This window comes from Corvus cornix, chromosome 3 (genome assembly GCF_000738735.6).
Source record: "Corvus cornix cornix isolate S_Up_H32 chromosome 3, ASM73873v5, whole genome shotgun sequence".
NCBI lineage: Eukaryota > Metazoa > Chordata > Aves > Passeriformes > Corvidae > Corvus > Corvus cornix.
Window position 1 is genome coordinate 88291784 of NC_047056.1, and position 19890 is coordinate 88311673.

General features: G+C 37.9%; 1 protein-coding gene across 1 annotated transcript in view; it reads left to right on the forward strand.

Annotated features, from left to right (window-relative positions):
- Positions 1 to 19890, forward strand: part of EYS (eyes shut homolog) — an 852840-nt gene that overhangs the window by 642459 nt on the left and 190491 nt on the right. The window contains exon 37 of the mRNA XM_019287512.3: positions 11584 to 11813. Coding sequence (XP_019143057.3) covers positions 11584 to 11813 — 230 coding nt within the window. The remainder of the gene's footprint in view (positions 1 to 11583; positions 11814 to 19890) is intronic.

Sequence of the window (19890 nt, forward strand, 5' to 3'; positions counted from 1 at the left end):
AAGCAATAGCAGCCAGCAGATAAAAGGACACACATAAGAATATCCAAATTGAATTTTTAATTCTTAAACAGAAACCTCCTATTTCAATCAATACCAGTAGTTGTACATTTTGACAATGTCTGGACCAAACAATAGTAGCACATCCTGAAGCCTGCAGTCAGTAAAGTGACATGAGGTAAAAGCATTATTTAGGAGCTGATCTCACACTGTATTTCTGCAGAGAGAGACTATTGGTGGTTGGGGACCATCTGGGGCACAGCAAACATGAAATAGAGGGTTTTCAATTCCCAGTGAAGTAAGGAAGGAGATCAACTAAACCTCAGACTTAGGGAGGGTGGATTCTGGGTGCCTGTTCAGTACTCTGCTTCAGAAAGTCCCTTAGAGAAGAGTCTTTAATAACAAAGAGGTCCAGGAAGGCTGGACTTACTTTAAGAAGGAAGTCTTAAATGTTGCAAGAGGAAGTTACCCCTGTATTCCAAAAGATGAGCCAGTGGGGAAGAAGGCTGGCCTGGCTAAACAGGGAGCTTTCACAAAACCTCAGGACAAAAAGACAGTTTAAGACCTTTGGAAGAAGAGGCAGGCAACTCAGGAAGAGTACAAGGATATCATTAGGTCATGTAGAGAGAAAATTAGAGAGGCAAAAGCTCCACTAGAATTCAATCTGGCCGCTGCTGTGAAAGAAAATAAAAAGTGTTTTTATAAATACATTATCAGCAAAAGGAGGGACAAGGAAAATATCTGTTCTTCACTGGATGTGGAGGGGAACATTGTCACCAAGAAAGAGGAAAAGACTGAGATACTTAACTCCTTCTTTACCTCAGTCTTTAACAGAAAGACCAGTTATCCTCAGGGCAACCAGCCGCCTCAGCTGGTAGGAGCAGAATAGACCCCCTATAATCCAGGAAGAAGTAATTAGTGACCTGCTGAGCCATTTAGACACTCTGAAGTCTGATGGGCCAGATGGAATTCACCCAAGGTCACTGAGACAGGTGGCAGAAGAGTTCACCAAGCCACTCGCTATCATTTATCATCAGTTTTGGCTAAATGTAAAGGTCTTAGATGACTAAAGGCTGGCGAGTGTGATGCCCATTTACAAGAAAGACTGGAAGGAGGATCTGGGGAACTACAGGCCTTTCAGCCTGGCCTCAGTGCAGGGGAAGGTTATAGAACTGATTATTTTGAGTTCCACTGTGCAGCATGTACAGGATGAGGATATCAGGCCCAGCCATATGGGCTTAGGAAAGGCAGGTCCTTCTTGACCGAGCTCTTATAGACCAGGTGACCCACCCCGTGGATGAGGGTGAGGCTGTGGATGTGTCTACCTGGACTTCAGTAAGGCCTTTGATACTGTCTCCCACAGCACTCTCCTGGGGATGTTGGCAGCCCAGGGCTTGGACAGTTGCACTCATCACTGGGTTAAGAACTGGCTGGATGGCCGGGCCCAGAGAGTGGTGCTGAATGGTGCTGCATCCATGTGACAGACGGTCACTAGTGGGGTTCCCCAGGGCTTGGTACTGGGACCAGTCTTGCTTAATATTTTTTTGATGAACTGGATGAGGAAATTGCACTCTCAGTCAGTTTGCAGATGACACCAATCTGGGTGTTGATCTGCTGGAAGGTAGGAAGACTCTGCAGAGGGATATGGACAGGCTGGATCAGTGGGCTGAGGCCAGCTGTGAGGTTCAACAAGTCCAAGTGCTGGGTTCTGTGCTTGGGTCACAACAACCCCATACAGCACTACAGGCTTGGGGCAGGGTGCCTGGAAAGCTGCCCAGCAGAAAAGGACCTGGGAGTGTTGGTCAACTGGGAGTGTGCCCAGGTGGCCAAGAAGGCCAATGGCATCCTGGCCTGTACCAGCAACAGTGTGGCCAGCAGGACCAGGGCAGTGATTGTCCCTCTGTACTCGGCACTGGTGAGGCTGCACCTCAAGTTCTGGGCTCCTAAATACAAGACATTGAGGGGCTGGAATGTGTCCAGAGGATGGCAATGAAGCTGGGGCAGGGTCTAGAGAGTAAATCATAGGAACAGTAGCTGAAGGACCTGGGATTATTTAGCCTGGAGAAAAGAAGGCTTAGGGGAGACCTTATCACTCTCTACACCTTGTTAGAAGCCAAATGGGGGTTAGCCTCTTCTCCCAGGTAACAAGTGACAGGACCAGAGGAAACAGCCTCAAGCTGCACCAGGGGAGGTTCAGGTTGGACATAAGGAAGAATTTCTTCACTGAGAGTGGTCAGGCATTGGAACAGGCTGCCCAGGGAAGTGGTGGACTCCACATCCCTGAAAGAGTTCAAGAAACGATTGGATGTGTCACTCATTGCTATTGTTTAGTTGACATGGTGGTATTTGGTCAAAAGTTGGAGTCAATGGTCCTGGGGGCTTTTTCCAACCATAATTATTCTTTGATTCTGTGATTCTGTTTTTATTGGGAAAGATGGGTGCTGGGTATTCTGGAGAAAAAAGTGAGTGCTGAAGAATAAGAGTTCCTGAAAAGAAGATATAGTCTTGGACAAAAGAAGAGGACCAGGAAAGAAGAAGGTAAACATGCAGGCTGGAAGAAAGATCCTGGAAGTGCAGGAGGGTACTGAAGACAAGAGAGGTGCATGGAGATGAATACCAGGGGATGCACAGGGACCGTGGCTGGTAACAGTCAAGACCAATTACAACAAACAGCAGCTCAGTGTGAATCAAAATGACTTTCCACTTGAACTTCCCAGACCAGCAGCAACCTCCCTGCTAGAAGTGAAAGTGGAAACCCAGTGAACATAACAGGGCATGGGGGGACTGAGGGCATATGGGAGTGCATGAGACAAACAAGTAGGATAACAGCTCTAATCTCATCTGTTCTTAAGTAAACCCCAATACCCAGTTTAACTATGGGCTGTTGTTTAGTCTCTCATTTGCGTCATGCACTTTATTGATTATAAAATAATTTTTTCCTCCCAGAAAAGAATTACATAAGGCCTATTGTTTTAGTTCCTTATCTTTTACCTTGTAAAATTCTATTTGGGAGTTTCAAGTACTGTGTTTTTTCCATTTTCTTAGTAAATATTATGGGGATTTTTTGACCTGTCATATTTACAATGCTCTTTCTCATGCACTCAATGAGAATGCAGTAATATTTTAATTAAATGCCAAATTACTGATGAATAAATGATGTTTGTGTTTATGCATGTCAGCCATTCTCCAGCATTAAGATATAATTAGAAATTAAATCTGGAAGGAAGACTAGATGATACATAACAGTACTCTGCATTTTTAACTCCTTCTGTACTAAAAATTTCAACGTATCTGTCTCATCTTGCTTTCAGGACAGCTTTTATGGTAATTTCTATAGTGCGTGATACAGAATGCTTTTTTTTATTCCTATTTCTCTCCAGTAACACAGTCCTTGAATAGCAAAAAGCTTTCTATCCAGGAATCCTAATTAATATTTTTAAAATGTCATGGTTTAACCCCAGCTGGCAACTAACCCCCACTCAGCCACTTGCTCAGTTCTCCCTGGTAGGATGGGGGGAGAATCAGAAGGTGTAAGTAAGAAAATTTGTGGGTGGAGATAAAGATGGTTTAATAGGTAAAGCTGAAGCCATGGACAAGCAAAGCAAAACAAGGAATTCATTCACCACTTCCTGTAGGCAGGTGGATGCTCAGCCATCTCCAGGAAAGCGCTGCTCCATCACCTGCCACATTGACTTGGGAAGATAGATGCCATCACTCCAAATGTTCCCTCTTCCTTCTTCTTCCCTTGGTTTTATATGCTGAGCATGACACAATGGGGTGTCCCTTTGGGCAGCTGGGATCAAGCTGTGTGCCCTTCCAACTCCTTGTACACTCCCAGCCTGCTCACTGGGGTGGGGTGAGGAGCAGAGAAGGCCTCGACTGTGTGCAAAGACTGTGTGGCAGTAACTGAAACATCTCTGTGTTACCAATGCTGTTCTCAGTACAAATCCAAAACACAGACCCACAGCTGCTACCATAACTCTATCCCAGTCAAAACCATAAGTGTAGATCTTCCCTACTTCTATTAAGTAGGTAAGAAATATTTTCAGCACATGGGGAAACTAATCCTAAAAGAAATAAGGCAGTTTGTCTGTAAAAATTATTTAAAGGCCTAAACTATTCTTATGTGAGACATCTAAAAGCAGAGTATGTACTCTCAAAACTGCACTTTATCTGTAATGTAATCAGGGCACATCGAATTTCCAGCCTGCCATTCTGGAAGCATTTTCTCTTAAGAGTCTTCCTCATACTTGTTAGTATCTGAGAATGCCTCTATTTTATAAGTGTATCTCAGAGAGAACAATATCTCCTAAATATTCCCAGAAAAAGTTGAGATGAGACTGTAAAAGACAAGTCCAGTGTTGGTACATCCCTTCTTTCTGTTTTTATTCTTAAGACCAGTCATAAGAGCACTCTTCTGGTTTTTCAGATTTTTGACTTCAGTTCTGTCCTTAGCTTGGTGGAATTATAAACATGCCACTCAGCTTCCAGCAGTGCTGTAAGAACTCCCCAAAACCAGTCCCTTTGTCTGTTCTGTCCTGCATGGAATAAGCACTGGCTGGGTTGAATGGAGAAAGGAAAATTGTTCACATATGGTTCCCCATCCCTTGGGCTAAAATATTTACCTGAGTACAGATTTGTATTTTTCCACTGTATCAATTGGTTTTTAAATATATCTCTTGAAGCATTTCAGGGGGTTTTTTCTTGTCAAAGCAGGGCACTACCCATCTGGAGAATATTCACTGTGGGCAAAGACCAAAGTTTGGCTACTATAGCCCCAAAAATTACAATGCAAAAGTCTTGCCTGAATGAATTATTGCTTAGGAAATCAATTGCATATTCAGGATCTAGAAGTGCTTCTCTTTTATCCCTCACAGACAGACACATTGTGCATTATTATTGCATAGGTTGATCATGCATTTTGGGTTCTAAATTGTAGATGGCATCAATGAGATGGAAGAATTTCTTTACTTCTTGAACTTAGATAGAATCTTTGGTAAACAATAGTGACTCCATTCTGGAATTGTGATTTTTGAGATAGTTTTCATAGCATCTCCGTTACAGGAACTCAATTTATCTAGTACAATTTACTCAGCCATTTAGGACTGGAACAGAATGGTTATATTATAATTTTGAAGAGCCTTTTCAGAAGGAAAAGTACAGTGTCATGTTAAAAAACAAAATAACATTTTTCATCTGCTGAAAGAATCATCAAGGAGAGAATGAAAGTATTTATTTCCTTTCAAAACCACTAGTTTCAAGAAACAAAATTAGTTGCAGAAATCAACAAAAAGATGCAGTACTTAGGCCTTTCAAGTGCTCCTTTTCTAAACAGCAAAGATGAAACTAGTAAGAGGTTTTCCAACTGTGATCGTTGACTAAATGTAAAAGAGAAAGCTGAAGTTCAGACAGATTTGAGATTTGTTTAAACTTCAGAAAGTGCAAGATTTGCATATTGGTCCACTCAAGTGCTCAGTACTTCGACCTCTCCTTTTTTTTGAGTTTAATGTTTGGATCATTGGTACATGTAATGTTTTATGCCTAAGTAAAGATCAGTGTGAACAACTGAAAGATTTAATGCTCCTTTATTTCTTCAAGCAAACCAAGTAAAAAGATGACTGGATTTGGTACAGAAATTCAGTTCTTCAGTTTTAGCAAAACTATTGTTTTAACAATTGTCCTAAACTTAGGGACTAAGAATGTTTTTCAGATATCATCTAAAGAACACTCATTTAAAGCCTAATTTAGAAAGGTTTTTGCTATGAACTTTCAACATAAAGTATTTTTGCTGCAATAACTTATTTATCCATTGCAAAGTTCATGGAATCTATATACTTTAGAGGAAACAACAGGAATATGTCTTAGTACATGTATTTCCCTTTCCTGTTTCTACTTTCATCTGTCTGTAACTGACATTTCTTCTTATATCTAGCACTGCTATGCATCCTGGAGTTGAAATTTTTGCTTTGTATTTGTAAACAGAGATTTCAGTAACTTCATTCTATCTGTTAATTTCATTCTCACATCTTTTGCTGCACTGTATATTGAAATATTATTTGCATTGCTAAGAGTTTGCACCATTAAATGAGATTCTGTATGTGCAAAAGCAGTTGCAAATAATGATGTTATTCCAGTTGCAATTTTTTTAATGGAAAGCTGCAACTACATTATCTAGTTCTGCTACCAAATATTGTGGCTTGTAGGAGTGGAAGCAGGGCTCACAGTCTGGAACACACATTGAAAATTTAATTTTTTAAGAGATATGCCTGAGCATAAATCATCTCTACTCTGAAAACTGATCCCCAACTCTTCCAAATAAAACAAAAACTGTTATGAGTGAGGAAATCAGATTCACATATAAACTGCAGAATATAAATAATCCATATCCGGTAAACTGTTGAATTTTTTTCACAATTACTGTGTTGAGTGCTGTAAATGGTATCTCCAGGAGGGTTAGTACACAGATATATTGCTCTGTGGATTCATTGAAATCGGTGAGATGCCATTTAAAGTACTCTGCTTGACCTGGTTGTGAACAGTGAAATAAACAGCCTACAAAAGTCTTTATTAATTCTTGCCAAATTACATGCAAGGTGCTAGGTATTTATTCCTGTTTAAACCAACATTTCCATGAAGTGCAGCTGTTTGCAGTTTTGTAAGCTTTGAAATTATATTATACCATGCATGCTAATGCTCTTGAAAAATCTTTCTTTTGGCTCCAAATTCTAAAACATTCACTTGAAATAATATTCTGTCACAACCTAAGAAAAATGGCAGATGCACACTTCCCCACAGAAGAAAACTGCAAATAAAAGCAGTTGCTTCTCAGCACAAACTATTTTATTGACAAGATAAAAATACAAACTTCCTTATCCCACTCATATCAGATAAGGCTAAATCCATTACTCCAGTAATAAAATGTTAAGTGTGTAAGTACCAGAAGATAAAGGCAGTGGAGATGTTATCATATCACTGGGACTCCCATGCCATTGCCTGTCTCATCAGCCTGCTTCATGGGAAATGTCAGAGTGCTTCTGTAGACACATCTGCCATCAGCCTGATAATGAACTACTTGGGGGACTACTCTGCTCTCTTTGCAGGTCTCAGTTTGAAATCCATTATACAGATAGATCTCCTTGAAAAAAAAAAAAAAAAAGATAGGCTCTCTTATATTTAGGTGCAATTTCTTGCATTTCAGTTTGTGTCCGTTGCCATATGTCCTGGCCACCAGCAAGAAGCATCTGCTTCCATCCTTTCCCTTCCCTCCCCCCTCAGGTATTTATACAACTTGACCAGATTCCCCAGAACTTCCTTTCTTCAGGCTGTACAACTCTCATGGCCCAGGTCACTGCCCCAGTGCAGGGACTAAACTGGCAGCAAACAGGTAAGCCCCTCTGAAGGTTGAGCCCCTCACTGCCAGGCCAGTGCAGAGCTGGTCATCCCAGAGGTTTTGTTAACTTATTAAACTGCAGTGCCTCTAACTCCACACACTAATAGTTTCAGGCTCTTGTTGAACAGAGGAGAGTGTATGGCACAGGGAAGCACAGCTGGTTTGGGTATGTGTGTTTTTGGTTTAATAACATAACATCGAACATGACCACTAAGTACTATATTCCTGCCATTCAGTTCATCATACATCCCCCTGAGTGGCAAACAATGTAATATAAAATAAACAAGGCTTCAAATTGCACTAACGTCTATGTGTTTAGACAAGCATTTCAAGCTTACATGCACTCAGCTATGAAACATTAGCTCACAGGCCTTTAAAGCTCAGCTTTTTGAGCTCATTTTAAGATTAAAAACAATGTGTTGGTGCTTGCAGCAAGTTAGAAGATCTTCGTATGCATTGTGGACCTGAGAGGTGGTGACAGGCTGGGAAACTGAAAAAAAAAAAACAAATATAAAATTGTGGCCTTGTTGTGCAGTAACAGTGAATCAAGTTTTGCTTGATATATTTTTGTTACACTTTGTCAAAACTTTTAACACCTCAATTACTATTTTACTTTAAATGCTTCCCAGCTCTTTATTCAAATAATGCTTCAGTTAAAACTCACTGAGCCGAGGTCATTGCTTATTCACAGCAGCAGCTTGAACGGCTTGTGAGCGCAGCTGCAGATGTTTGCCCCAGTAACCAGCCCCAGCAAACTCCTCTGCTTTTGTGGTAAGGCAGGGAGCTGCGGGGTGCCTGGAAGCAGTGCTGGCACGAACACAGTCAGGCACCATCTAGAAGCAAAACATCCAGAACAACACTGCAAAGGCTGACATCCTGTGAAAAATTAGCAAATGAACCGGGCAGAAATCAGCCTACCAAAGAGCTTTCCTTTCTTTCTTCTCTGCAGATTAGAATGTCAACCAAAAAATGAAGCAAGGCTGCATTACTTGAGCTCATAAAATTTCATTTAAAGCACACTGCTGTGATTCTATTTTAGAGAAAAATAGTAGCTTCCCATCAGAAAGGGGATGTGAAACTTCCACAGCTGGAAACCAGTGCTTTCAGTGGAGACAAGAATGCACCTGCCAGTCAGACAGCTCTCCCTCTTGTTCAGCATTTTACATCTGACAGTAGCTCTGACCACGTTCAGAGGAGTAAGTTTTGCAGTGGTCAGATAGGATTAGCTGTCATTAAAAAAATGGTCTCTCTAATAGCTAGTAGTAAGAGCTTAGTTTTTACCGTGTTCATTCCCCAGGTTTTAAGTAGTTTTTGTTGGCTTTTTTTTTTTTCAGGAGTAACAGAAAAATCAACAAATACCAGTAATTTCTTCCAATAAATTTCTTCTGTAAATGTCTAAATCTTTCTGTAAACCTGCTATTAGTTCAGAGTTTCTACAACATTTAGGTTGTGCTTGGGGACAAAATCAAGATTTTTGGTTTATTTAGTTTTAATCAAAGGTTGTAATCCCAGCAGGTGACTAAGCATTTTTAATTTGCTGTGCTAGCCTGGTGGAAGATAACACACGTTAGTGAACCCTTAATGCTGCTCTGAATGGAATACCCTACATGAAGTTCATGTTAGTTATTTCCCTTAGGAGAAAACTATTGTTATAAATCCAGCAATTACATTGCTTTCATTGTATTTATAGAAAAGGAAATGTTGTTATTCTATTCATCTAAATGGAAATAAACAGTAAGTCACTTATTTTCTTAAAGTTTCAGGTCTTTTATCAGCAAGTCCTCAGCCTCAAAAATATTTTAAGGATTTATTTACAGCCGTCTTGATGACTGCCATTTTTTTTTTGGATGCTTTTCTCTCATATAAAGTAGATAGCTTTTAACTGCCCTGAAATCCTCATTCCTAAGCACTACAGTATGTGTATTTTGGCTATTTTGTGTTTTGGATGCAGTCTGCATCCCTGCATAAGTATCCCATTCTAATGTTTTCCTTGCTATTAAGGCCCTGCACATATCCTCTTTACTGTCACACAAGCCCTGTGTCCCTTTTGTTCTTTCCCAGGCTCCACTCCTTTCTCAGTTACTGTGGCTTTCTTTGAGTTCCCTTAGAGATTTACTTTGCCCTGAATTATTTGTCTCCTTCCTCTGTCCACCTCCTTTTTCTTCCTAACTGACTCTGGGTATGTATCCTTTTTTTGCTGTATTGATAATTTAGAGAGCTGAGTATTTAATAGTGACATTAAGAGACAACTTACTTACTTTGGATGTGTTATGTTGGGTGGGGTTTTTTTCAGAATATTATGAAGTTTTTTAGTACTTTCTAAAATACAGATTCAAAAAAAGTCAATTATTAAAATCAGTTTTCAAGTAAATGGGATATGTAAACAATTTGGAAGCTAGACTTAAGAAGAAGATAGACAGATGCATGGAGTGGTGAATGCAATGTCACTCTGAATGCGTCCCCATCTATCTTGTTTCTGCAGTTGCAATCTACTGGTGCATCATCACTTTCAAATGCTTCTTTTTAAGACGTACTCCCAACTCTAAAATATGGCGAAGCAGAAGTTTTAGCTGATACAAGAGTGGGTGACAAAGAGAAAGGGAAGGACACAGCAGGGGACAATATAGGGTCTTTTTATTTTTTTTAATAAATCAGCTTTATGCCACCATTTTCACCAAAATAAGTATGAATTTCACTATTGATGTTTAACACATTGCCAAAAAATACTGTCTTTTGCCAACTGTGGTGCCTATAAACCATTGTATTAAGCACTTAATTTCTATACTATTTTGCCCAAAATGTTAATGACATTTCAGTTCAACCTCATCTCCATTTTATAGAATCATAGATTTGGGTTAAAAGGGATCTTAAAGATTATCTAATTCCAACCTCACTGCTGTGGGCTGAGACACCTTTCACTTGACCAGGTTGCTCAGAGCCCTATCCAACCTGGCCTTGAACACTTCCAGTGATGGTGCATCCACAACTTCTCTGGGCAACCTGTTCCAGTGCCTAACCACCCTCACAGTAAAGAATTTTTCCCTAATATCTACCCTAAACTTTCCCTCCTTCAGTTTAAAGCCATCATTCCTTGTCCTATCACTACATGCTCTCACAGAAAGTCCCTCTCCAGCTTTCCAGTAGACTCCTTCAGGTACTTGAAGGCTGTAATTAGGTCTCCCCAAAGCCTTCTCTTCTCCAGGCTAAGTCTTTCAACCTGTATTTGTAGGAGAGGTGCTCCAGCCTTCCAATTATTTTCTTTTTCTTGGAACAACATTAAAACAAGAGAAATATTCACAAATATTTAAATTACCAAGGAGGTATAAATAGTAAGATATTTTATTAGGTTATAGTTTCCAAATTAGAATTCAGAATTAGAAATTGGTGTCTGGGAAAAAAATAGAATCTCTTGAACTTCAGAAAATGAAAGAAAAATGTATATTTCTTATGTAAAATTCAGTGAGAACTTATTTTTTAAGTGATAATGCTTATTAAATAGTCATGAATCTTCTTGGGACTCTTGATTCCTTTTTCTTTGCCCTCACCATAGTAACTTGTGTCATGCACATAAGTTGTTGTGCTTGGTAAATTGGAAGCCTTACCTTTGCACAGTTTTAGTGAGTCACAAGTTTGGCTCTCTGGTAGAAACAAAAAAGAGTAATAAACAAGATTGACAAACAGGTGGTATTAAACCAAAAGAGCCTCTCTTTTTCTTCACCTTTCCCCCTTCTCCCCAACATTTCTGTGAATTAAAAGATACTGTTTCTGTACTTCAACTTCTTCCCTTCTGCTGTGCATGATTGATCTACTTGAATGGAAGTCTTCTCTTCTAGAACTGCCTTAAAAATTTTGGTAACTTCAAGCAATAAGATATTTAATAGGTGAAGCCTGTGCTTATTTATCAACCGTTGTTGACACCCACCAAAAATGAATAACCATAGCACGTGCAAACCATGCTACCTGCATGAAGGCTATTTCTTGCTCCCTCCCAGGAAAAAATACCTTCACTGTGTTTTTGCTAGATTTCTGGATGGGGACTTGATTTGAGAATTCTTTATGTATTCACATTTTCTTAAGTTTAGCCTGAATTTCTATTAACAAAAAAACCAACTTAATACCAATTGAAGCTTAAGTGCAGTAACAAAATTAGATCTCATGGGTTTTTTCCCTTTGATATGTTGTCTCTCTCCTTTCAGAATCTCTGTACCCACACATCTGTCAACAGCATTCCCTGTGGTTTCTTCTGATGTGCCTCACTTGCCTGACCCTGGTGTACCCTCTCAGATTTCCCCTGAATTACCATCTGTATGCCAGGAAGGACTGTGCCACAATGGAGGGACATGTCATCCTCTCTCTCTGCCTACCGGGGCCACCTCGTTCCAGTGTGACTGCCCACTACATTTCACTGGTCGGTTCTGTGAGAAAGGTAATTGCATTTAATTTTTTCCCTATTAGTTATGAAATGCAAGTCTTATTCTGCTTTGGAGGTGAAAAAGGGGAAGAAGTATTGATTGTCATATTTCTCTGCTTTTCATCCCAGTTACTGTTGGTAACTGAGGAGCAAATTCACTGAGGCAATTTGAATAATACTTGTTTGCAGTGTAATTTAAGTGATTATCAGTCAGGCACACTCCTAAGAGTTGCAGATTTGAGTTAATTAAAAGAAACATTCTGCTATTTGTGCAAAATTGTTGTGCAGAGTTTTAATTTATGGTTTTCAGTGTGTTATTTCTGGGACAGAAGAAAGTTAACTTATGAAAATAAGGAGAAGATTTCCTCAAAAGATTATGTTTTACATTCTACAGAGTGGTTTTTTTTCATCACTGTGTCTGATACTTTGTTGAAAAAGGCTTTTTTTTTTACTCTGTAACTCATTTATACTTCTACTACTGTTGCTCATAAAGCATAGATCAATCAAATGAATATATTTTAATTAGAATTTCAATAAAAATAATTCTTTTAGTAATTTTGGTTTCTTTGTAACGTGAGTCAAGGCTATAAGACAAACTGATCAATATTTCTGTTTTGTAATTATAATTGCTTTTCATTATTGCTTTTCAGAAAGTTCTTTTTTTAGAATAAATTTCATAGCTGGCTTCAAAAACTGTTTTAACTTTTAAGGTACCGTGGGTTATGGATTGCAGTAGATAATTCTCATAGCACTAAAGGGCATTACTGGTGTACAGGAAAAGAACAAAAAAATTTTCTAGATTGTTGTTATATAACAGTATCATCCTCCTAATGAACTTCCCATGGTATGAAGTAAAAGTAAATACAGTTAAAAATGCCCTTGCCAGACTGCCAGTGAATCTGAGCTAGCATCACCTTGTATTACTGCCTAAAAATATGTCATTGCACTCACTACATGTGAAAACAATCACTGACTGTCAGCTCAAAAAAAAATTCTCATGTGTTGCTTACACATCAGAGAATATTTTACCATGTAGCCTTTCTCAAATTTATAATAAATCATATATTTGAAAATTTTCAATGTTAAGATTGAATCCCATGAGTATTTTCTACATATTCAGTATCTGGGCATAGTCTTTGCACTTGCTTACAATACACTGCAGCTGTGGAAACTGCAACATAAAATAACAAAACTAAAAAAAGGTGATTCCATAAAGCATAAAAGATTTAGTTAGTGCTTCAATTATTTTCAACTTTTCAATAAAGTTTTTTTATTTATTTACATGCATTTTATGTGCAGAATTTCCTTCTGTGTTCCAAAAATGCAGTTGGCATCCTTTTTATCAGCATCATCTGTGGTATTTTGAATGAGAGCAGGTTTTGGCTTTTTCCAAGGGTTATGCCAGGAGTAAGCAATGTTCAGTTTAAGCAGGAGTCTGACAGACGTCCTGTGGTAATAGGCCATTATCAGCATGTGTGCACAACCACTCTGTGAGACTCCTCTGGTTCCTTCCACCAGTGTCTGATTGCTGCTTTCTTCTGACCTTCCAGCTGATCTGTCCGTCTCTAGGGGTCTTCTATGGTTTGGTGTTTTTAATGATAACTGACACAATCTGTGTTTGAATGATATTGTCTGGGCTGAGTACTTACTTCCACATGCCACAGACTTTGGGGGAAGTACCTTCTATTTCATGGACTAGAAAAGATATTTTTATGTTGCTCATTCAAAAATACAGCATTCTAAGCCATTTTCTCCTTTGCAGCTTGACCAGTGCAGGCCAGCAGAGTTCATAGAGTGGAATGAGCTGACCTCCAGCTACACTTCCAAGGAAATTTGTCTTCCAAGGAAGTTTATCTCAGTTGTGTAAATGAAGGGGTCGCCTTCTCTTTCTCTTTCTGTGATCTTGTTTCAAAAATCATGTGTGAAAATATGACTGAATTATGACTACCCAAAGAGCAAATTAAAAGCAGGGGACCCTTGGACTAAGTTGCAGTTGTAACCAGGGTTAGGACTGAAGCTCCCTACATGAGATACACCAGTAGCCATTCCATTCAATAAAACAGAATAGAAGCTTTAAAGAAACCAGGAAACAAGTAGCTCCTTTGGAGAACATAACCTCATCTGAATAATCATATCATCCTTTTAATGGTCAAACACCCAGTTTCCATGAGATATCTATTTTTTTTTCCTAAGAGTGGAAGAGATGCCTTTTACTTTTCTGCAGCTTACATGATGTATTTTCACATAGGATGTCTAATAGTTCTAGTACTGGAAGAATAACGTTTCTTTTCTTTTTCTTTTTGTGTGGAGAAGATGAAATAAGTTCTCTTTTCACAGAGCTCTGCTTTTACCCTCTAAAACTCCAATACAGGGTTCAATACAGGGAACGGCCTTCTCCTTTTTGTTAGTGCTCCTGGGTCAGCCAGGGCTGCAGGATCTGACATGCTCATCAGCTGGAAGCTCACTGGGGCAGCTACATCCCAGAGCTCATGCTGTCACATTGCATCTTTTTATAGATCAGAAAATGACTTGATGTATCCTGTATTTAGTAGCTGAAAAGTAACTGCAGCATAGTGTGATTTTATTTAATCCTTAATTTTCAATGAGATTGATAACTTAGTCTAATGAAACCAGAAATTGCCTTTTTATAAATCATTATTGATAATCAAATCAAATATTATTGATATTATAAATCATCATTTGATATTCAAAGACCAGTTCTTCAAGAAATCTGCAGAGACCTTATAATTACAGGAGATAGGAGCATTTGCAATAATTTTATAATTATTTACTATAGACCTTCCAATGGAGAAAGTAAATTATCATGCATGCAGTACAGAAATTGTGCTCCAGTCAAGGAAATTTTCTCTTGACTCCTTAAAGGTAGCTGTGATCTGTTTTAGACATGCTATTATGTATACCTGTACATTTCAGCAATATATTTTCATTAATCTTCTTTGTGATCTGCCTTATACCTACTATTAACTAAATTTCTGCGAAAAACTCATCGTACACTTGGCATATTAACAGTCCACCTGGGGTGCACAGGGTCTTACATACAAACCCTCTGTGGAAATCTTGGCTTCACCAGAATGGGTGTATTTGCTAATTTAATAGCTAAAGTAAGATACCCTGTTTATTAGTAACAACTATTTTTGTTACAGTGTAAGAACACCTTCTAGAGTGAAAGCAACTGATGTCATTATCAGTTATGTGTTTTAACTTGATGAGTGTTATTAAATGTAATTTCGTGTTTTTATTCAATTGTTCCTTGACTAGTAAACTCCAGCAGTTGTTCTGCCCTTACAAGAAATACATTCAAGTCACAATTATCCTAACGGCTATATTAGACCAAGCCAGTTTATCTAAATACACAGTGTACTTACTCTAAACAGATACCTCTGAAATATCTCTAAATGACAGTTTTGGAAAGTGGAAGTTTATCTTAATTTTTCTACGGAAATAGAAATGTATGCATTCAAATCAATGTGTTAGACAAATTCAAACTGAAGTTATCCACACTGGTTATATACCAAAGCGCCAAAGTGAGGATTTAGTATAAAGCATGGAAGGGCAACCATCTGAGGCCTCAGTTCCCTTTAATACTGCTTTTGGTATTTCCCTTTTTCATTTTGTTTTTAAACTACAAATTATCGAAGTTAATTGGAAATTAGAGGTTAGTACAAGATGTATTTTAAAAACTGTATTAAAATGCATCATAGAAAATCTGTTTGTCACATAAAATTAATCTTCATTACTCAGTGGTGAGTGCTACATGACTGCTTTCATACAATAGAAAGGGAGGATTTTATAGATAGGGAATACTATGAAGATAGTGTACTCTGCACTACCCATTTTTCTTTTACCTTTCTGTATAAATAAGCTTTTTCACTTTCACATGAAATGTAACAATCTTTCTTTATTAGCTAAGCTGTGTTGTCTGCATGAGTGGAAAAAACTGCAATGGTTCTGCTTTAGCACAAAAGCAGATGGTGGTGTATTACTGGAAAGTTCATAGCGATAGGTTTGGAATATCAGTGTCTTGCATGTGCGAAGAGAGTATGTCCTTGACTGTTAATTATAAGATTAACATTTTTAAAGTCTCTATATTTTTAGTATTCTGTAAAAATTTTATAAATTGTTCAATAAAAAGAGTATTTAAATGTCATGTGTTAAAACCAGGAAATCTGTTTAATTTGATATGTTGCCCGTGTATATTCTGTATGTTACTTAAAGGTCAACTCCTTTGACAAAGCTGCAAAAATAGCAGTAAAATGGAAAGCTGTTGCAGGCATTTAGGTTGGAACAGTCACACTAAAGACTTTGCTACATTTGTTCCCCAGGATATACTTGTTGAATTCCTGATTTGTTCAGGAATACTTGATAATATCACCCTGAACACTGGAAGTTTCTTTTATAGACACTTTTCTAGACATTGTTCCCAACTTAACATTTCTAACTTGCGTCACTGACTACCATCATTCATCTCAGACAAGTCTGGGGGGTCTTGTCTTTATGTATTTGGCTTTGAAAAGAAATGTAGTTGGTCCAATTCCTGTTATTTCAACCATATTTAGAACAATTTCATGTCTCCAGTAGAACTATTTATCTGCTTAATAACATTTATACTGTGTATGTATGATTTAAAACAAGTCTGTGACATTTTCCATCAAAAAGAAAAGTGAGCCAGTGAAAATGATATAAAGAGGTTGAGGAAGGACAATTGCCCTTTCATCACCACATTCAAGTTTCAGGTTGAGGTACCCAGAAAGAAAAAATGGGATGTGGTTGCCCCAAAGCCTCTGGATTTCCAGGGTTCAAGGGTTCTTTCATTCATTTTGTCCTCCTTCAAAATGATTCATACCTTGTAGAACTCTGTGAGCAGGAAAAAAATAACGTGTTTAGAGATAGCTATAAATTAGCTCAGTCATTAATTTGATGTCATTAACCACAGCTTATGTCTAGACTAATGAGATGCCTATTGATATCCCACGATTTGTATTCGTGTATGTAAAACTTTCGAATGAATTCTCTAGTTTTTGGGCTAGATTTGAAAAAAAGAAGGAAGTTTTCCCTTCAGACTTAATTTTTTGTTTTAGGGGATGGGATTGAAAATTAAGAACACCGTAGGCTAGTTAAGAACTATCAAGGATTTAGACAGAAGTTAACTTTGTATGCTGGATTTGATACACTATTTGAGATTATAGCAATTTTCATAGGAAATAGCTAGCCATTCCCACATGTTATTCCATTCAATAAAATTCAACAGAAATATTACTTGCCTGAGAAATGAAAAAGGGAGTCATATAAATTAATTTTCTTCTCTGCACTTTCACTTGTGGATATAATTTTGCACTTTGATATCAGATAAGACAAACCTTGTGACGTGTAACTTGTTAACACTCCGTAATACCCAGTGTCTGTGAGTAATCATATTAGCTACACAATCACCTGGATTTAGCATATGGTCCTTGCTTTTTTTCCTTCTTAGTTCACAAAATTATGGAGACTTTTTCAAGATGTCTAAAATATCTCCAATCCAATGGCATCTTGTTCTATCAATTTTATTTTAATGTAGGTTAATTCGCTGAAGTGTTTTTGAAATCAAAGGAAAACAGGAAAACAGGAGGGAAAAGAAGCTGAGTTCACAAGGAAGAGGTGAAACAAAACTAATCCTTCTTCTGCTCTCCTGAACAGTTTTGTAGAATTTTGCCATTTCAAAAACAAATGTCAGTATGAGCTTTCATACAACCTAATATTTCATTTTCATCTAATTTAGATATTATGTCCCAGATTCAGTGAAGCATGTAAGCTTTACATGTATTTAATTCTAAGAGTTTAAGGAATCTGTGTGATTCATGTGATTTATGTTCAGGATGCAGGTATTCTGCTATGTCAGATGCTGAATTAGGATGCCTCCGTTCTGTTACTTGTTTGGTCATCCATGTAAGTTTATCACTTAAAATCAGCCTACATCTCAAATTCCTCCAGAGGACTTAATAAAGTTGTAAAGGGATGTGACAGTTTTCTATGACTGTTAAGACTGAATATGTGATTAAATGGGAGTTTAAGATGCACCTTAACTATACCTAGAGATAGGATAATGAGAAAGAGAGTGTGTTGAGATGTGGAAAGAGCTCTTCAAAGCACCAACCAACTCTTAAAAACTGCTGCCTTGGTGTCTGTATAGTTATTTATGATTGCAGCTGCCATCTACCCACAACCAATGTGTTCCAGAACAGCTGTAGGGTCTACTGCTATAGCATATAATCTAGAGCTATAAGCTATACTGTAGAGCTATAGGGTTCTCTTATTTAACAGAGGGGTAATATATATTTCACAAGTCTGTTCTGTGAAACAGATTATGGAGCCTGTTGGGCATAAGTTGCTTTGGTAGATTGCGGTGAAAAAAGTTAATAATTATAGAAAATTTTTATGAAGTCGTCAGTTTGCTGGTACATCTTTTGTCCTTTGTTCACATCCATTCACATCCAGTCATGAGCCATTTAAAATAAGAATGCTTGGTTTTAAGTGTCGTTTAAAGTTGTTTATTTTGATTTGGATTCTATTAAAACTGATATAGCTGTAGCAGTTTGCTATAAGGACTTGCATGAATGAGCATTTCTGGAAAAAACAATTGATAAAAGCAGTAGAAAAGTCTTCATCTCCTCATCAAATGGACCAGACCTATGAAATTTTGCCATTTCTAGCATTTGTCTTTTGAATCACTATTTCTTTAATGTGAATGAATGTTTTCTTGTCTCTTAGGAGAATTGTAACAGTTTGATAACAAAGTCTATTCTGGGCAAAAACAGATAGCAGAAAATGAAATAATGGTGAGTTTACAATTTGCAGGGAACAAGCTTTCTTCCCTTCATTTTCCACTTGAAAATGTCAGTATAAAGTTTATCCTTTCTAAAGCTTGCAACATATTAAGCTGCTAATGTCCCAGTCCTTTGAGTCCTTTTTCATTTGAAGGTAATCATTGTTGCATAAGTGACAAATACTTACTTTTTTCTTCCTTTACTTCTGTATTTATGGCATTTTCTGGAAAAATCTTCTTTCAGTATCTCCTGAATTGCAGCCATTTGTTCTGTTGTGCTAGCTTGCTGATAATCAAGTCATCCGCAAAAATGTGTCTCCCCTGGCAGTATGGCAATGCTTGTTTTCTGAGCTTGACTCACTTGAGTTCTTCCCCAGGAGATACCGTGTAATAAAGCAGGTGAGGTATTAAATAATGTTTTTGAGCTTTATTGTGTAACCTGTGAGAAAGAGACATAGAAGACTGTGTGTGCTTTTACAGCACAGTCAATTTAGTCCTTAGCTAGAAATCATCTGTGTTACTGAGTTAAGATAACAGTATGTTCTACTGCCTTGACATTTTGATTTCAAGAATGCTGTGATTAAAAACAGAGGGGTTTTGTTCGTTTCTGCATACAAGGTGGGCAGCTCTGCATCTGCTCCCAGACCACACTCAGGAGCTTTCAGCTAGCTGAGGGAGTGAACATCAGGATTCTCTAGAGACCTCAGTAAAATGTCCTGCTCAGGACCATGTCACCTGGCCCATCCTTTCATGTCACCTCCCAAGGCCAGTGGCCATTTTGGAAGGATAGTGGGTACTTACATAACGTGGTTACATAGAAAATGGCTTTGCTGTTTCCTGGCCTAAGCATACATTTCTGACTTAAGCATGAAACCCCATATTATTTCTAATTAAGAGTGCCTAACACATTCCTTTCCATGCATCTTCATGGAACACTGGTGCCTGCATTTATACAAAATCTTAAACTGCTGGTGTTTAAAGAGGAGGAAAATTTATTATATAGGTGTTAGGAAGTTACTCTTGCAAGTCTCCTCAAGCCTCCAGCCTCCCTCTGAGGAAGTCACTCCTTTTATGTAATATAAAAAGCCAGTTTTTCTTTCCACCATTGTAGTTTCTTTATATTTTTGTAATAACAGTTTGTGGTGATAAAATAGGCAAAAATTATACAACAAAAACATTTTAGCTGTTTAGCATTTTAGTTACCCAGGAAATCTAGTATTCAGAAGGTGAATTTCCTAGTAGCACAATATACTCATCTACTTAAATTCA